The 17,577-nt window shown below is 27.3% G+C and overlaps 3 protein-coding genes across 3 annotated transcripts; 2 read left to right on the forward strand and 1 right to left on the reverse strand.

Annotated features, from left to right (window-relative positions):
- Positions 1-437: 437 nt before the first annotated feature.
- On the forward strand, positions 438-1,541 carry OCT59_001604 (uncharacterized protein; the record flags this gene model as incomplete). The annotated part of the gene is made up of 2 exons (XM_066143944.1): positions 438-501; positions 579-1,541. The coding sequence occupies 2 exons, from the start codon at positions 438-440 to the stop codon at positions 1,130-1,132; spliced, it is 618 nt and encodes a 205-aa protein (XP_065995154.1). The 3' UTR covers positions 1,133-1,541.
- Positions 1,542-5,808: 4,267 nt separating this feature from the next.
- On the reverse strand, positions 5,809-11,087 carry OCT59_001605 (uncharacterized protein; the record flags this gene model as incomplete). Its single annotated transcript, XM_066143945.1, has 13 exons — positions 5,809-7,322; positions 7,402-7,668; positions 7,736-8,063; positions 8,144-8,316; positions 8,396-8,471; positions 8,533-8,762; positions 8,828-9,016; positions 9,100-9,759; positions 9,875-10,002; positions 10,243-10,394; positions 10,489-10,658; positions 10,735-10,798; positions 10,866-11,087. The coding sequence occupies 13 exons, from the start codon at positions 11,085-11,087 to the stop codon at positions 5,809-5,811; spliced, it is 4,173 nt and encodes a 1,390-aa protein (XP_065995155.1).
- A 4,575-nt stretch (positions 11,088-15,662) lies between these two features.
- Positions 15,663-16,109, forward strand: OCT59_001606 (uncharacterized protein; the record flags this gene model as incomplete). Its single annotated transcript, XM_025322799.2, has 1 exon — positions 15,663-16,109. One exon carries the CDS (start codon positions 15,663-15,665, stop codon positions 16,107-16,109), a length of 447 nt encoding a protein of 148 aa, XP_025165370.1.
- Positions 16,110-17,577: the final 1,468 nt, after the last annotated feature.

Raw genomic sequence — 17,577 nt, forward strand, 5'->3', positions numbered from 1 at the left:
ATAAGTCTATCAAAAATAATTACGTGATTTTGAAAAAATATAACGAAGGAGAAATTACGCTAAGAAAAGTGTTACCACCAAGTACGAGGAAAGAAAGCAATAAAGAGATGGTGATGTGGAAAAAAGGGGAGGATAATATATTTAGTATTAAAACAAAAAGATCGAAAAGTAAAAATTATGATGAAGTGGTAATTGTACATAAAGATTTGGAGATGTGAATGAAAAACTAATTCACCGTTTTTGGTGGATTGTAAAGGATGTGTATATGATAATAGTAGAAAACGTAGTACAGGGAAGTGTTTAGTATATATTGAAAAAGAGATAGCGACAATGATAAAGGGGAGAAAAATTAAGAATAGTGGAGACGAGAATATAATGAAGCCATTCATGACGTCAGAAAATAAAATGAGTTAGCGATAAAGGCGAACATAAAAGAAATGCGAGAAGTGGATGCTAATGTTATGTGGATTGATAACAATAAGTTAGACAATATAGAGAATAGTATGATGTGGTTAAATTATATATTAGAAGACAATGATGCGGTGAACAAATTGAGTGACTTTATACAAAAAAGACAGGTAAAGAAGTAATCGTAAACATGGGAGCAGTGATTCAAAAAGGAAATGAATTGAGTTTATACGGGTTCTTTGGATTTGAGTTAATTCTGAAAAACAGTGATGTTGATAAATTTAGTTTTGAAGGAAAATTAAGATCTGTTAAAAGTGAACGGAAAGTATATGTGATTGCACCAATTATCGTAATAATTATATTACCATGCAATATAAAAATAGAATTAAGAACAGATGTGGATATTATTGCATGGTTATTTAGTTACAGTAAAATAGGAAGTGTGCAGAGAGAATTAGATGATAAACAGTATATTTATTTAAGTTTTATTAACACGCTATTAGAATTAAAAAATGTAAAAATGTTAGTTAAAGATGATAAAGCTGGGATGCAAAGGATAATACAAGATGTGAAAATACCTGCGATAAAGAAAGAACTTGTTAGTTGTAAAGAGACGATCGAAGAAGTGGTAATCATAACAAGTAATCTGTTGGTCAATGAGTATGCGTTAAGATGGAATTACATACCGATCGAAGGTTCATTAGATCATGGTTTAAAGAATTGAGTTTTAATAGTACGAAAATAAATATAATGTTATTTGGATTATGTCAAATAAGGTTGGTTGCCGTAAGTAACGATTATTATATATCGAATTACAACCTTTGGCGGTTGTAATATTATTAACGTAAGTTGTAAATTGGCTGTAAATACTACACTATTGTGGTTTATAGTTAGGCCAAGTCAAAATTGAATCAATGCAGTATGACATTAGATTAGCTATAGAATCATTTTCTTTTCTAATTATACGCTTAGAAATATGTTGCAGGTTGCGCGGTCAACAAAACTATATGGACCCATATAAAAATTTACTATTAAAGACTTTCTGATTAAACTATTGATTAATTACATTTTATAATAAATTCCTATGTTTTTCATACTTCTGTAACATTAAATTCTTCCAATTATTTACATTCAAAATTCTACAAGTATTCTACCTGAAATTATCGACTCTTTTATGTGGAGTATATATAATATTAGTATAGTATGATTTTTTAAGTTAGTATGTTTGTGGAATTTTTACTTTGTATGTATGATTTTTATGGTACTGTACATACAGTATATACTTTATCGGGTCTGGTACAAAATCCTGAATGTCAAAATCCCGAAAATCCCGAACCAGGCAGCATTATGCTTAATGCTGGCCAATTTTTTGGGATTTCGTACCATTCAGGATTTTGACATTCGGGATTTTGTACGGATCCCACTTTATCATATATAATATTATGTATGTATGATAGTATGATTTAAATTTTTTATTAGATAATTCGAAGTTCAATCAACGGTTACACAGAAAACAATTACACAATATATTAAATACGAAAAATATAATTATTCTTTCCCTAATTTTTTTATCAATTCGAAATTTTTTTTTTAAATAAAAAAAATTCTTCATAAATATTTTATAAATAAATTTCACATTAATTAAAATAATTATATCAATTAAAATATTAAATAATTAATAAAATGGAAATAGTTCTCTCAGATGTAAAGGAAATTATTGAAGCTTTAGAATTGGCTAATTTAATAAAGAAAAAAGATTAGAATTATAATGTAGGCAAGAAATCCTATATAGTTTATTTATAGGTAATTTAGTATTTTGCAGATATTTTTCACTTAAGTTCTATGAGAAAATTAAAAAAATTTAAAAATTTAAAATTTAATAAAGAACATGAAAAAGCTTAAATATGATTGTATTTACAATAAATTTATTTAAAGATAAATGCACATAAATAATGACATGCTAGTATAAGTGTATAACAAATACCCTACGAAAAAATGCGTCCGGAAAATATTCTGAAATTATCCAGAATATAATTATACAAATTCTGGACAAAATGAGTGTCCTGAAAACATCTGGAACATTTTCCGGTCATTGATTTTTGTCCGAAATTTGTCCAGATTTGGAATTTTTCCGATTTTCTCTAAAATGATCGGCAAGTCATAATATCAATGATATATTCCTTTATAACATCACAGATAGTATTTTTGCTTGCTCTTTAAGTTTACTTAGTACACATACAGAGGTTTTAAATACTAGTTTTTTACCTTTTACATTTTTTGATTTTTTATTGTCCAGAATTTGTCTGGAATTTTTTCTTGTCCAACTATCAGAATTTGTCTGGTTTTTTTTTATCCAGCAGAAAATGTGTCCAGGATTTTTTGTGTCCAGAATTTGACCAGTTTTGTTTATCCGAAATTTGTCCTGAATTTTTCATGTCTGGACAAATTCCGGACTTGAAAAAATTCCGGACACCATGTTTTTTCATAATTTCGGACATTTTCCAGACATTTTATGGGTATACTGGACAATTTCTGAACAATTTTGGCAACAAATTCTGGACATTTTTTTTTCGTAGGGATAAAAATATTTATTTAGATTTTTATTTTCATATTTTAAAGAATGAGCGAGCACTATTGCATAAGACTACAAGGGATTGAAAAAGTGTATGGCGAGGCTGGTAAAAAAGTATGTATGTATGATTTTTCTATATTCAGCAATCAAAGCAGTGTTCAGAAATGACCTGGTCATTTGAACATTTTTTCGGATTAGGAGTCATTTGGTCAAATGACATCCTATCATTTGGCATTTAGCATTTGAATTATTCGCGAAATGATAAATGCCAAATGATTGGGTATCATTTGACTGTCATTTGCGTCCTTTGTCATTTGGTCATTTGTCATTAAAATATTTAAAGATTATTGGACAATTTATAATCACGTGATGTACAAAAAAGGAAGGACGTAATCAAAATAATCACAAACAGAATCAATTTCACCAAATTATTTATTTTTTACTGTAATCTGAAAATAATAAATAACACAACCATAATTATTTAAGTGATAATATCTGATATGTTATTTATTATATATAATTTTATTATATAATTATATGCATAAATAAATATTATGGCCATCTTATGATTAAATAAAGACAACAATTATATATAAAAATGGTGAAAAATGGGATCCACTACATGTGTTACAATTAAATATTTTATTGCAAAATTAATTAACTTTTATCTGTGTGGATAAAATGATCATTAGTGAAATAATTATAAGTGAAATAATCCTGTCTATAATAATATTATTAACAAATAATAACCTGTAAAAATAATACTCAAATCACATGATTAAAAAATCTTTACTACTATTGGAACTTTTTTGATTATATATATTAAACCAATTTTGTTTTAATATTTTTGTTTTCTTAATTAAAATAAACAAAATAATTAATAAAAATTCTCAGAATATTTAATATTTTTCAAATGACTTAAATGACAGGTCATTTGAGTTGCAAATGACAAATGACAAATGACTTGTCATTTGAGTCATTTGTTCATTTCAAGTCATTTGCTGAACACTGAATCAAAGTAGTACGTACGATTTAAAATCATACGTACTAACAAAAAACGCAAACTACATACTATTTTACAAAATCATGCTATACTAAGATCAGATACATCGTTTATGTGACAGTCTGTTTGTTTCCAAAAAGATCGTTTGTGTTTAAAAAGTAAATAAAATAATACTTTTGGACGTAACTGCATAAGGAAAAAAAAAAATTTTTTTTTTTAGCGTTTTTCAAAAAAGCGAGACTGTTGTATCATTTTTCAAGTTATTGGGTATTTATTTAAATTTTTATATTCTTTGAATGTTAATTAAGTTTTAACAGGTAATACCACTAATTTGTATTATTGAATAAAAAAATCTTTAATAGTAATTTTTATATGGGTCCATATGTAGTTTTGATTTAATTAGTTGACCACGCACCTTAATCATCTGTGTATGCATCAATTGCATCATAAATACATTAAAGGGCTTATTTGAAATGAAATAAAATAAAAATAAAATAAAAATAAATTAGATTTCGCAATTATAAAAAATGAAATTGGTAAAAGAATGGATTAAGGAAAAGATAATGTTATTTTGAATATGCATATGACGAATTTAGCAAAATCGTCGAAATTGATAGTGGAACTTTTAGTCAAGTGAATAAAACGAATATAGCTAATATGGGTTGATTGTACTAAAAAACTAAAGAGAAAATAGATGAAACCAATGATGAATTTATCAATGAGATAGCATAGGGATCACTTTTTTATGTTGTATGGTATATTAGCTTGGTATAAAATTAATTCTATTTTACCTTTTTTTAGTTAAAACTTCTTCGTGAATGGTAAAATCAAAATGGCATTGGATATTATTAGTGGATTGAAATTTTTACACTCCAAAGAAATAATTCATAGAGACTTGGTATTTAATATTTTGTTTGTGATTTGACCGGGCCCTATAAAAACGAAATTTGTTAAATTTGTTTTATAGTTGTGCTCATGTGTAATAAATGTCTAAAAAGCACCATTTTATCCGATTTATGTCTTATTACAAAAAAACAAAAATTAAACATAATGGTGCTTTTTTAGACATTTATTACATATGAGCACGAATTTAAAATAAATTTAACATATTTTGTTTTTATAGGGGGGTGATGACTAATAAATACTATCCAATCATTTTGTAACACTCTAAGAATATATTAGTGAATAACTGATTGCGTAACGGATATAACGTTAATGAATTTGTAGTTTAATAGTGCCGCAAAGAAAATGTAATAACTTACCGTCATATTGACTTTTGGATAGAAATTCTTTCACCACCCCGCGATCATCAAAGGATATAACCTTATTATTTACGTCACAAGTGCATAGGTTATATCCTTTGATGATTACCTGAGTGTGTGTCTTTCATACAGTATTTCACTTTTGGCATACTGCAAAAAAATTAAAATACTTTTGGTCTTTGATTTTATGATGGAGTCGTCATCTTCAGAAATTTGTTATTTTTTAGATGCTAATAAATTCTTAACGCTGCTGGCATGAAATCAATAATCATGAAGTACTTGAAATTTAAATACTGTTCATGAATATATATACGTACTGATTTATTAGGAAAAAAAATTTATTTTATTACTCTTGCATTAAAACATTATTTCTATTTTAAACCTGTCGATACATAATTTCTTATCCTAATTCTAAAATATGAATTCAACTTCACGAACATTGGAATAATGAAAGCATCGAGCATAAATTATTCTTCTGATTTTATTCTTACACGCTATTTTTTAAAGAATTAAGCAAGCTTCTTCCGTCAGACAATCAGAATATCTGGATCAATTTCTAACTCTTATAAATTATGATTCGTATATTCAACAATCTTATTACATAATTCATCCCAATTTTCTGATTTGTAACGTTTGTCCTGATATTTTTCCTCCAAGTAGTCTAATATCTTCTTTCTTGATTTTTTTCTGACATTTTTATTAGCCAAAATTCGATCTTCATAATCATCATCATCATCTTCTTTAACAATATCTATTGGGGGATTGTCCACATGAATGAACCCATTACATGAATTAATTATTTCAGCAATTAATTCATTTTCTTTACTTTCTTCACGAATTTTTTTTATGTCCACTTCACAGACTCTTTTATCTCTAAAGTTAGAAAATTTAGTTCTCACAATAGTGACATAATCAAGAATACCACTTTTAAAAATGGAATCTGTAATCATATTAAACGTGCTTATTTCTTCTTCTGTAAATCTTCCATCAATCACATATAAAACATGGTTCAGCCCCTCTGGCATTGAAAGGATTCCTTCTGCTATTTTGAATAAAGTATTCTCTGTACTTTGTTTAGTACCTCCAACTCCAATAGTATCAACTACGCGAAAATTTTCCTCATTCCATTTAAAATCAATTTTCTTAAAATTTTTAGTCTGACTAACTGCATAAGCTCTTTCCTTGAAATTACTAGTGTCAGTTAGTACATTAGCCAACGTGGATTTACCACCACCAGTGCGACCAACTAGTAATATATTTCTGAAGTTTTCAAGTTTTCGAGTAATAATCAGGTCAGAAGGTTTTACCGTAATAGATTTGGAGCAATAACTTAGGTCAAGACTAGTTAATTTACTGCCAGTGCAATCAAGAAAGTCTAAGTAGGAACAGTTGCTTAAATCTAATTTAATTAATTTTTTATTATTTAAACAATCGAGTTTTGTGATATTCGGACAAAGATTAAGACTTAATTCTTCAATTGAAGTATTCGAACAATTGAGCTCTTCAAGATCACTAACTTCTAACTCAGTTAACGTCTTAGTTGATGAACAATCTAGCTTAGTCAGTTTTGGACAATTTATCACGTATAAACTCGTAAGTTTAGGAAGCCTAGAAAACCCGGTAATCTGATTAAGTTGAGAACAACCACTTGTTTCCAAACTAGTTAACTCAGGAAAAAGTGACAAGTCAAAAATCTTTTTAAATTGAGAACAATTGATTATTTTCAAACTTTTCAAACTGGTTAACCCAATTAATGAACAATCATCCGTAGTTAGGTTTGGACAATCTCTTACATATAAACTCGTAAGTTTAGTAAGTTCAGACAAGTCAACCTTGTTAAGTTGAGAACAATCATTTATTTTTAAACTATTTAACTTAAGGTCCTTCAGATTAATAATTTCTAAATTTTCAAAGCCTTCTATTTCTAAGGAACCTTCTAATTTTGTAAATTCTGATTTAAAAAAACTAAATAGTATGCTTCTACTACCAACAATGTATATCTCTTTCTCTTTCGAGTATTGAGTATTAAACTTTTCTTGTTCTTTTGACTTGGTATTTCTTGGTTTTGATTTGCCATCTATAAAACGATTTAAATTCATAAATATTCTATTTTCAAAAATATTAAAAATATTCACCATTAATATAAGTTACCTTACCTGGCATTTTTGGTTGGGCAACAGATACCAAACTCGAATTGCTCTCAGGCTCTATATTATTTAATACGTTAACATCTGAACCCACTGATAAACTCTTATTTATATCTATAGTTCCTACACTTAATTCTGGAATTTTTAATGAGGTATTTCCTTTTTTATTAACATCATCGGGGTTTGTACTATTTTGATCAGGAGAAATCAAAGCTTTAAGAGTTGAAACAATATCTTGCATGTTTGGACGCTCATGTGGTTCATATTTCCAACATTCTAGTTAAATAAACCAAATAAAATTTAATTTTTTAATAAATAATAATAATGATATAGCTATTATTACCTGTATATAATTTACTATATTCAGCAGGAGTTCCATCAATAATTTTTTCTCTTCTTCCATTTATTATTGATATGGCCAAACTTACATCATAATTTTCATTTCTATATGGTTGATATCCACTTGAAATTTGCCACATTAGAACACCAACACTATATACATCAGACTTTTTATTTAATTTATAATTTTGCCGATCTTTTAACCTTTTTGGATCGATATAAGGTATCAAGCCAAACGTATTTGGATTACTACTTGATGCGGTAATCTTTCTTGATAACCCAAAATCTGTCAGTTTTATCTTTTTCTGGTGTACAAATACATTGTCAGCATGCTATTTTAATTAAAAATGAAAATAGTTCAATATTAATCAGCTAAAATCAATATCAAAATCATAAAATCTTAAATTATTACCAAATCACAATGAATAACATCACATTTATGCATACATGCTATCGCACTTGCTAGTTGGAATGCAAACCGATATTTATCATCCCATTTGAGGTCATTAAAACAATCACTTAAGTAAGTTCTTAATGTGCCGCTATCGGCAAATTCTAACACCAATGCATATTTTTGAATTGTATCTACATATTTAAAAAAATATGTTATTATTGGATGTTTATTTTAAAAAATAGAAATAATTTATATTATATGCAGACTTACCAGCATTTTTCGCCACTGCGATTCCATGGAATTGTAAAATATTTTCATGAAAATCCACTCTTTTGCATATTTTTATCTATAAAAGAAATTAATTAATAGAAATCAAAAAGATTTTAAGATTATTATAAATTTAATACCTCATTAACAACTTCTTTCAGCGTGGTTTTATCCCCATTGAAACATTTTAGAGCAAAAATTTGGTCAGTATTTTTCCAAGAAGCACAATAGACGCTTCCAAATGAACCATTCCCTATCTTTCGTATTATTTTAAATTCTGAATATTCATAATATGTGATATATTCTTCGACAATGGATTTTTCTGACCGATCCGTATCGGTATACCGATTTTTTCCCAGTTTGTTCTTATCTATATTTAAACTAAACTCATTAGTTTTTCTTTGAATTCATTGTCTACATTAAATTATTTTATACCTGTATTTAAAATTTCATATACTTCTTCAGTATCGGGACTTGATTTTGGTTCGCCATCACATTCTTGATAATATTTTGAAGATGAACCTTCAATTGGTTCTTCTTTATGATCATCTTGTAGTTTATTAAGCATGCTTAATGAATTTGGATTTAGACAATCAGAAGAAATATATAAGTCGTCGGCATCAACTTTTTTGATATATTAAGATGCGGAGATTGTAGATCAGTATTTAATCGACTAAAATTAGTAAAAATTATTAAATTTACTTTACTTGTATTATCAGCTTTTTTCACTTCTTCAGTAAATTCCTTATTTAATTTAGAATAACCGGCAATCTTACTTTGTAAATCGTCCCAATTTTCTAATTTGTAGTATTCTTCCTGACATTCTTTCTCCAAATAATTTAGTAATATAGCTCTTGACCTTTTCCTTATATCTCTGTTAACAATGATTTCATCTTCATCACAAGTAAATATTGGAGGATTATTTATGTAGATGGTATTATTGCACGACTTAACTATCTCAGTAATTATCTCATTTTCTTCAAACACATGTTTTTTATCCCTTTCACACTCATTTTTAATGCTAAAATCATCAAATTTATTTCTTATAATAGTAACATATTCAAGAATACCAGTTTCAAAGATAATTCTTTTATATGACTCCAACATTATCTTTTCTTCTGTCGTAAAACTTTTGTCGACCACAAATAAAACTTGACTTATCCCTTCTGGCATCAAATCTATTATTTCATTATAAACTTTCTTTTCAATTGATCCAAATACAATTTCAATCATATAGTATTTTAATCCATTCCATTCGAAATCTTTTTTAATTATATATTCATTTTCGCTAAAATCATCAGTATTACATAATACGTTGGATAACGTTGATTTACCACTCAAAGTTCGGCCAACTATGAGCAAATTCCCTAGTTGATTAGAATAATTGAATTTAGTAATGCTCAGTATTGAAAATGTTGTAGTAAATTATTAATAAATTTTATTGTTATTAATATATATATAATATTAATATATTATACTTACTTATTAAAGAGGGATTTAGACAATTAGAAGAGATGGTGAAGTCATCATTATAAACTTTGGAATCACCTTCGTCGTCATCAATAGATTGTGGAAATTGTATATCAAAAGGATTCTCAGCATTTAATCGACTTAAAATTACATATACCTCTTTAATATTAGGTCTTTTTTCCGGTTCGCTTTCCCAACATTTTTGATAAAGTTCTTGATACTTTGGAGGCGTACCCTCAATTGGATCTTCTCTTTCATCATTTTTAATATAATGGTAAACTAGATCTTGTGAACAGTCAGAAAAAGGAGGATGCCCACTTGAAATTTCCCAGAATAAAATACCTAAACTATAGATATCGGACTTATTATCTTTTTTATACTTTCTATTCTTAAGACATTGTGGTTCAGTATATTCAACCATTCCCCTTCTATTACCCAGTGAATTACTAGACATAACTTCTTTCAACTTTTTAGATAATCCAAGGTCTGCAATTAATAATTTTCTATTATTCACTAATATATTTTTTGAGTGCTAAAAATAATTGGACAGTATTTATTAAAATTATCTTCAAAAATAAAAACAAAAATAGTGAAAATAAAATATTATAAAGTAAATACTCTTTTACCAAGTCTCTATGAATTATTTCTTTGGAGTGTAAAAATTTCAATCCATTAGTAATATCCAATGCCATTTGAATTTTATCATTCCATTTTAAGGAAGTAAAATTTTTTTTCAAATAATCTCTTAAACTCCCTTCATTAGCATATTCCAAAACCAAAATATAATGCTCAGAATCTGTTAATTTAAATATTAGTAATTAGTTAGATTGAACTGTATAAATAAATTATTTAAAAAAATTCTTAACATAAACCTTTTGTTAATCCTAGAATACGATTTATGTTTTGATGATAATCAACTTCACGTAGGAGTTTTAACTAAAAAAAAAATTATATTATTTATATGCACACACTAAGAAAATACAACGTAAAAAGTGATTCCTACCTCCTTAACAAACTCATCATTATCCTCATTAATTTCCTCTTTTGAATTTTTACTAAAAAGAATTTTTAATGCGACCAATCCCGTATCAGCCAAATTCGCCTTACTCACTTTACCGAAAGCTCCTCTACCAATTTCGTCGATTTGACTAAATTCATTATATTCAAAATAACGAATGTGCTTATCACTTATCTCTTTCTTAATCCATTCTTCTACCAAAGTCATTTTGTCATTTAAGTAATAATAATGAAATTTTATTTATAAAAAAATTTCTTCAAACGTATTATTTTATTTCATCCCTTAATGCATGCATGATGCAATAGATGTATACACGGTAGCCATATGCATACATTCTATAACTACCAATCTAATGTCACACTGCATTGATCAATTTTGACTTGGCCTAGCTAGTGTTGATCCGCCAATCCGCCAATTCGCGAATTTATCCGATTCGAAACCATCCGGATTGTATCCGGATGAAGATACGAATGATTCACATCTGCTATTTCTGTATCCATCCGTTGATTAGTACTGTTTGGTTATCCGGATCATCCGTTATTTACGGATTGGTCATCCGGATTTTATATTGAAATTCATTCGGATGTCATCCGGATCATCCATTTATTTACGGACCGGGTTAAACGAATGACGAATCCAAATTGTACTAATTTTCCAAATTAATAGATTATCAAAGTTTTAATTTCTAAAAAAGCTTATATTTTTAAATTTTTCTGATATTTATTTTTGGGTTTTGTATTTTGTCGCGCCTGCGATACATCGCACCCTGGGCACCCTGAGCAAAATTACGTAATGCCGGGCAAAATTAAAACATGTGACATTTAACTAGGGTGTGAAAAATAGATTTTTTACAACTGAAAAAAGTTAAAGTCCCAGAATACATCGCAGGTGCGATAAATTATAAAATCCGTTATTTTTATAGTTATAATTTTGGCCACTATTATAATAAATAATTTTGGCATTTTATGTTAAAAGTTGCGCCACTAAAGAAGTTTTTACTCCTCTTGGCGCATTAGGAGAGACGCAGTTTATATTTATTCAGGTGTTATTTATTATACTTATTTTATTAGGAGATACGCGTTTTTATATTTATTTATGTGTAATTTATCGTATTTGTTTTATTTTATCCATTAGGAGACATAGGATACGCGCGTTTTTATATTTATTTAGGCGTTATTTATTATACTTATTAATAAATAAGCAGACATAAATTTCAATGTAAAAATCAAACGAACTTATCATTTTTTATCAATAAAGCATATTTTTATTAACTTTTAGAAAATAAATAATTTTTTTTTTTTATTAAATTTAAAAACATAAGTATGAAAACTTAATTTCTTAATATTTTAAAAGTGCGAAAAGTGAAAAAATTTGCAATTAAAATTTTTCTAAAATAAATGTTACGCAAAAAAAGCATATGTGACGGGTAAATAGAAATTCTTTTTTTTTTTCATAGTGCGTAGACATATATTGTCCTTCGCTTCGCTCCGGACGATAAAAAAAAGTAAATAAATTAAGATTCATTAAAAAAAGGCTATTATAATTTCATGATAATGTTCTACATATACACGGCTAATAAAAAAAATACATATAACGTATACACTGTTTTATTTCATAAAGAGTTAAAGAGTTCAACGTGCAGTGTCGAAACAAACAGAAATTTTACTAGGCCAATATGTTACAAAAAGAACAAAATAACAGGAATAGCACCAACTTATTGAATCACGAACTAAATGAGAGAAATAACATCAGTGTTCAGAAATGACCTGGTCATTTGAACATTTTTTCGGATTAGGAGTCATTTGGTCAAATGACATCCTATCATTTGGCATTTAGCATTTGAATTATTCGCGAAATGATAAATGCCAAATGATTGGGTATCATTTGACTGTCATTTGCGTCCTTTGTCATTTGGTCATTTGTCATTAAAATATTTAAAGATTATTGGACAATTTATAATCACGTGATGTACAAAAAAGGAAGGACGTAATCAAAATAATCACAAACAGAATCAATTTCACCAAATTATTTATTTTTTACTGTAATCTGAAAATAATAAATAACACAACCATAATTATTTAAGTGATAATATCTGATATGTTATTTATTATATATAATTTTATTATATAATTATATGCATAAATAAATATTATGGCCATCTTATGATTAAATAAAGACAACAATTATATATAAAAATGGTGAAAAATGGGATCCACTACATGTGTTACAATTAAATATTTTATTGCAAAATTAATTAACTTTTATCTGTGTGGATAAAATGATCATTAGTGAAATAATTATAAGTGAAATAATCCTGTCTATAATAATATTATTAACAAATAATAACCTGTAAAAATAATACTCAAATCACATGATTAAAAAATCTTTACTACTATTGGAACTTTTTTGATTATATATATTAAACCAATTTTGTTTTAATATTTTTGTTTTCTTAATTAAAATAAACAAAATAATTAATAAAAATTCTCAGAATATTTAATATTTTTCAAATGACTTAAATGACAGGTCATTTGAGTTGCAAATGACAAATGACAAATGACTTGTCATTTGAGTCATTTGTTCATTTCAAGTCATTTGCTGAACACTGAATAACATTGCTTGTTCGTCGATCATCCAAAGAGTTTTAAATTTAAGAAAGCATTGGTCGCTCGTGTATTTATATTCCATATGTAATAATATGTCTCGACCAATATTCTGATTTAAGATACAATGGATATAGCGCTATATATAGAATTTGTAGTTAATACAGTAAAGAAAATGAAATACTTATCGTCATATTGAATTTTGGGTAGAATTGATTCTTTTGGATATTCCACTTTTTGGCATACTGCAAAAAAACTAAAATACTTATGATGGAGACATATAAAATGTTACTTAAAATTTACCCAAATTTTACTCAATACAGCAATAAATAATGCGAAACCAATTTTTAAGATAACCCACATTTACAGTATAAACTTGGTTTAAACAAAATATTTTTACAAAGATAATTAAAAACCAATTTTTATGCAACAGCAAATAAAATTTTCTCGTCTGATATATTGTAGTTTAATGGCTAAATTAGGTTAACATAATTTTCTCTAATAAATAAATCTTTAATGACGTAATATTAAAAAAGAACTTTAATATTAATCATTTTAAATTACATATTTTCGCGTAAAGATACTGCATAGTGCGTTAACAAGTAAACTGGAACATTTCGTAAATCAATTCTTTTTTAATTAAATCATTATATTATTAAATATAATAAATTTCCGTGGAAAAAACCTTTGGAGGAAAAGTTATAAAAAAATTTTACTATTCATATTACAAATTTGTTTCCAACATATCAATTTACAAACTATATAAAAAATCATAATAATTAAGCTTGTTCAATCAAGATTTAACGAGCTTTCACGGTCAATTAATTTAAGGCTACGTAATTGTTATATCCATTAATTTTTGTCAATATTAGTATAAGTTATAGCGAAAACTATTTATCTAATTCATGCAACGAACGGTTTTTTGAATCTGTCAGATATTCAGCTTCAGTCCAGAATATGCAATAGTTTTAAATTAAAGTGCTAAGGAGTAATAAGTATTGTTTATGAAAATAGTTTAAAGCGCAATTTCGTATGATTAAAGTTCCAGGAAATAAATTATTTATATTTTGTTTCATCTCATCTCGGTTTTTACCTATGATAATAAAGTGTTCGATATATCGAGCGAGAAATGATACCCTCCATCAGAAATAACAAAGAAATATTTAACCTATTTATTTCCTATTAATTTATTTATTTTTATTTTATTACTAGAAGAGTATTACTCCCAAAACTATTACAAAATAAAAGTAAGACTGCATTTACATGTTGGACAACTAATATACGTGTATAGAATTTTGGAAATAAATCCCCTACGGGACCTCACCCTTCGGACAAACTATTCAAAATACTAGGACTACGCTAATATATCAAATGGTAAAAGAAGAAAAAGAAACCAAGAATTCATCTGAATCTATAAATATAAAGAAAAAATTAGTCCTAGCAGATGTGGTACATATATACGGAAGTTACTATTTATTTCCTATTAAAAATTATTTGACGTTTTTTGTATCATGTTACACTCAATCACGTGACTAGCATCCGTCTAATTTTTTTTTTTCCGAAAATTATATTTGGTAGCATTCTAATAATAAAGTTGTAAACTTTTACGTACAGATGAGCTCTACCAAATGTTATAATTATACAGAAAAAAAATGCGAAATTTTTTTTTTTACATAAAAGCATATCAATAATATCAATGAATAAAACAATAAACAGATTTTAATGTTTACAGTCTAAAACGTATATATCCGATGAAAGATTATCTCTTCAATTTTAATACGAGGCTAAATTATCAACATACCTTTATAACGAATTAAAAGGATCAACCAGTATTAGTGATGTCACAACATATTGTACACCGTCGGTACACCATGCAGGTACATCATGTAGTGTCAGACATCCCTGTAAAGAACACTCATCGTCACGTTACATCTTGTTTACGTTAATTTCGGTTATGCCGGTTACTCTCGTTATATCATCCTTCCTGGAATTCAATGTTACGCTATTTTATTGTTCACTCGGCTAAAAAATCATTTTGAGAAATTAGTGTAAACGCCAAGAAATTAAATAATCATTTTAAATTTTTATAAAAAGGCAACTTTTTCGACTTACTCTATTAAAAACTTACCCTGATCAAACATTTGTTAAGTTATCAATTATTACATTCATAAAAAGAACTATGAAGCAAAATTTTATTTTTGTCATCACTTTATTGACTATATTTTCAATAGTCAACGCTTTTCCACGTCAATTTTATAAAAGAGATACTATTTTTAATCCATGCACTACTGGATCTCCAGACACAATCACTGTAACAATTACACCTGATCCTCTCGTCGCTGGACCTAATGTTTTTAATGTTACTGGAACGCTAACGAATGGAACCATCGACACAGGTTCTGAATTACTCATTCAACTTCAAGATGACGCTGGTGAGGTCATTGGTGAACCTTTTCCTTTTGACATTTGTGCTAATGTCACGTGTCCAGCCACAGCCACAACCTTTAGTTTACAGGAAGAAATTCAAATAGATACATTACCTGAAGAATATAATATTCAGGTCCAGATTAATGATGCAGATGGCAATACTTTAGCCTGTGCCACAAGCACCGTTCCTAGTGCTTAAAACTTTTTAATTGTTTTACATATTTTTTTTTAATCATTGAAAAAATTATACTATTTAATTAATATTTTTTTTTTAAAAAAATCATTACTATATTTATTGATAGAGTTTATTTTACTGTTAACAAAATTTATTTGAGCTATAGTATTTAATGATGTAATAACCTTTTTTTTTTACTTTTTCTGTAAAATAATCAATAAATTTAATATTTTACAATTGACTGAAATATGTACCGTTATTAAACATTATTATAATGCTGACCAAAAGCTTCATGGTAACGGTAATGCGGACCGAGTGCCTATTCCAAAGAGTAATAATAACTATATAATGAAGTAATTGAAGTTTCAAAAACTAAATTTAATTGATAGGTTATTGTGTACATGTAATCTTCAACTTGAGCTTTGTCCATATGAGCAATAAAATGAATTTGTGTCTTACACAAAGATAATTAACGTAATATAACAGATTATAACAATCGCCAAAATATGTTTAACGCAATTTCGAAAAAATGTGAGACATCATAGAAGTAGAGGTTGAAACCGATAAAAAGCTTATAATGGACGTTCAACGTTAGAAGAAACCATAACAGATAACGCAGTTTGGTAGGTAGTGAGGATATATGATTTATCATATTCAATCTATGTACTTATTTGTGCTATGCTTTATGTAATTTGTTATCATTTTACAAAGCTCAATAATGGCCAAAATAAAAAAAGAAAAATTTATAATAATAATCAATTAATTAACCGGTTGCATTCTAATGCATCGTTATCTAATAATGATAATAAAGCTAAAAGTCCTTTCTTGATAAGATTAATGAATTTCCCTTTATATTGAAGTATGCTAAGTAATATTTTAACTAGGAAACGGGAACCGTTGTAAAGTCCGGAGCGAAAAACTAAAATTTGCGATTCATGTGATCGATTTTTTTTTCACAGTGCTTCGCTCCGGACGATTAGTCTTAATTTACAGTTTAACATATCCCACCTTCTCTATTTTTTAAAAAACCCAAATTTTGATAAACATATATTTTGGAAATTTTGGGGAAATAATTTATGTTTATTTTATTTAGTTTGTCACCTCTTTCCCTCAAACTTTTCAGAAAATCCGAACTTTAAAAGAATAATTGAGTTGGAACGGTATAAAAAGAAATTTTTATACGGATATAAAGTGGCGCTCTAGTTTTAGTCTAATTTTAGTAAAAATTATTTAAATTTGTAAAATAAACGGAAATCCTTCGAGTAAAAAACTGAAACATAAATAGAATCGCTTAATAATTTTTATAGCACCAGAAGTTATTGTTGGAAAAGGTAGAAAATTAAAATTTGCCAAGATGTTAACTTTGGCCAGAATTTTAATGCCGGCCAGAATTAAGGTCATATGGATTTTTGCTTGGCCGAATGAAATTTTTATTAGGTATGTTGACGGTCACTACTAGCAACACTTATTTTGATAACTTTTAGTTTAAACA

The sequence above is a fragment of the Rhizophagus irregularis genome, chromosome 10 (assembly GCF_026210795.1).
Source record: "Rhizophagus irregularis chromosome 10, complete sequence".
Lineage (NCBI taxonomy): Eukaryota > Fungi > Glomeromycota > Glomeromycetes > Glomerales > Glomeraceae > Rhizophagus > Rhizophagus irregularis.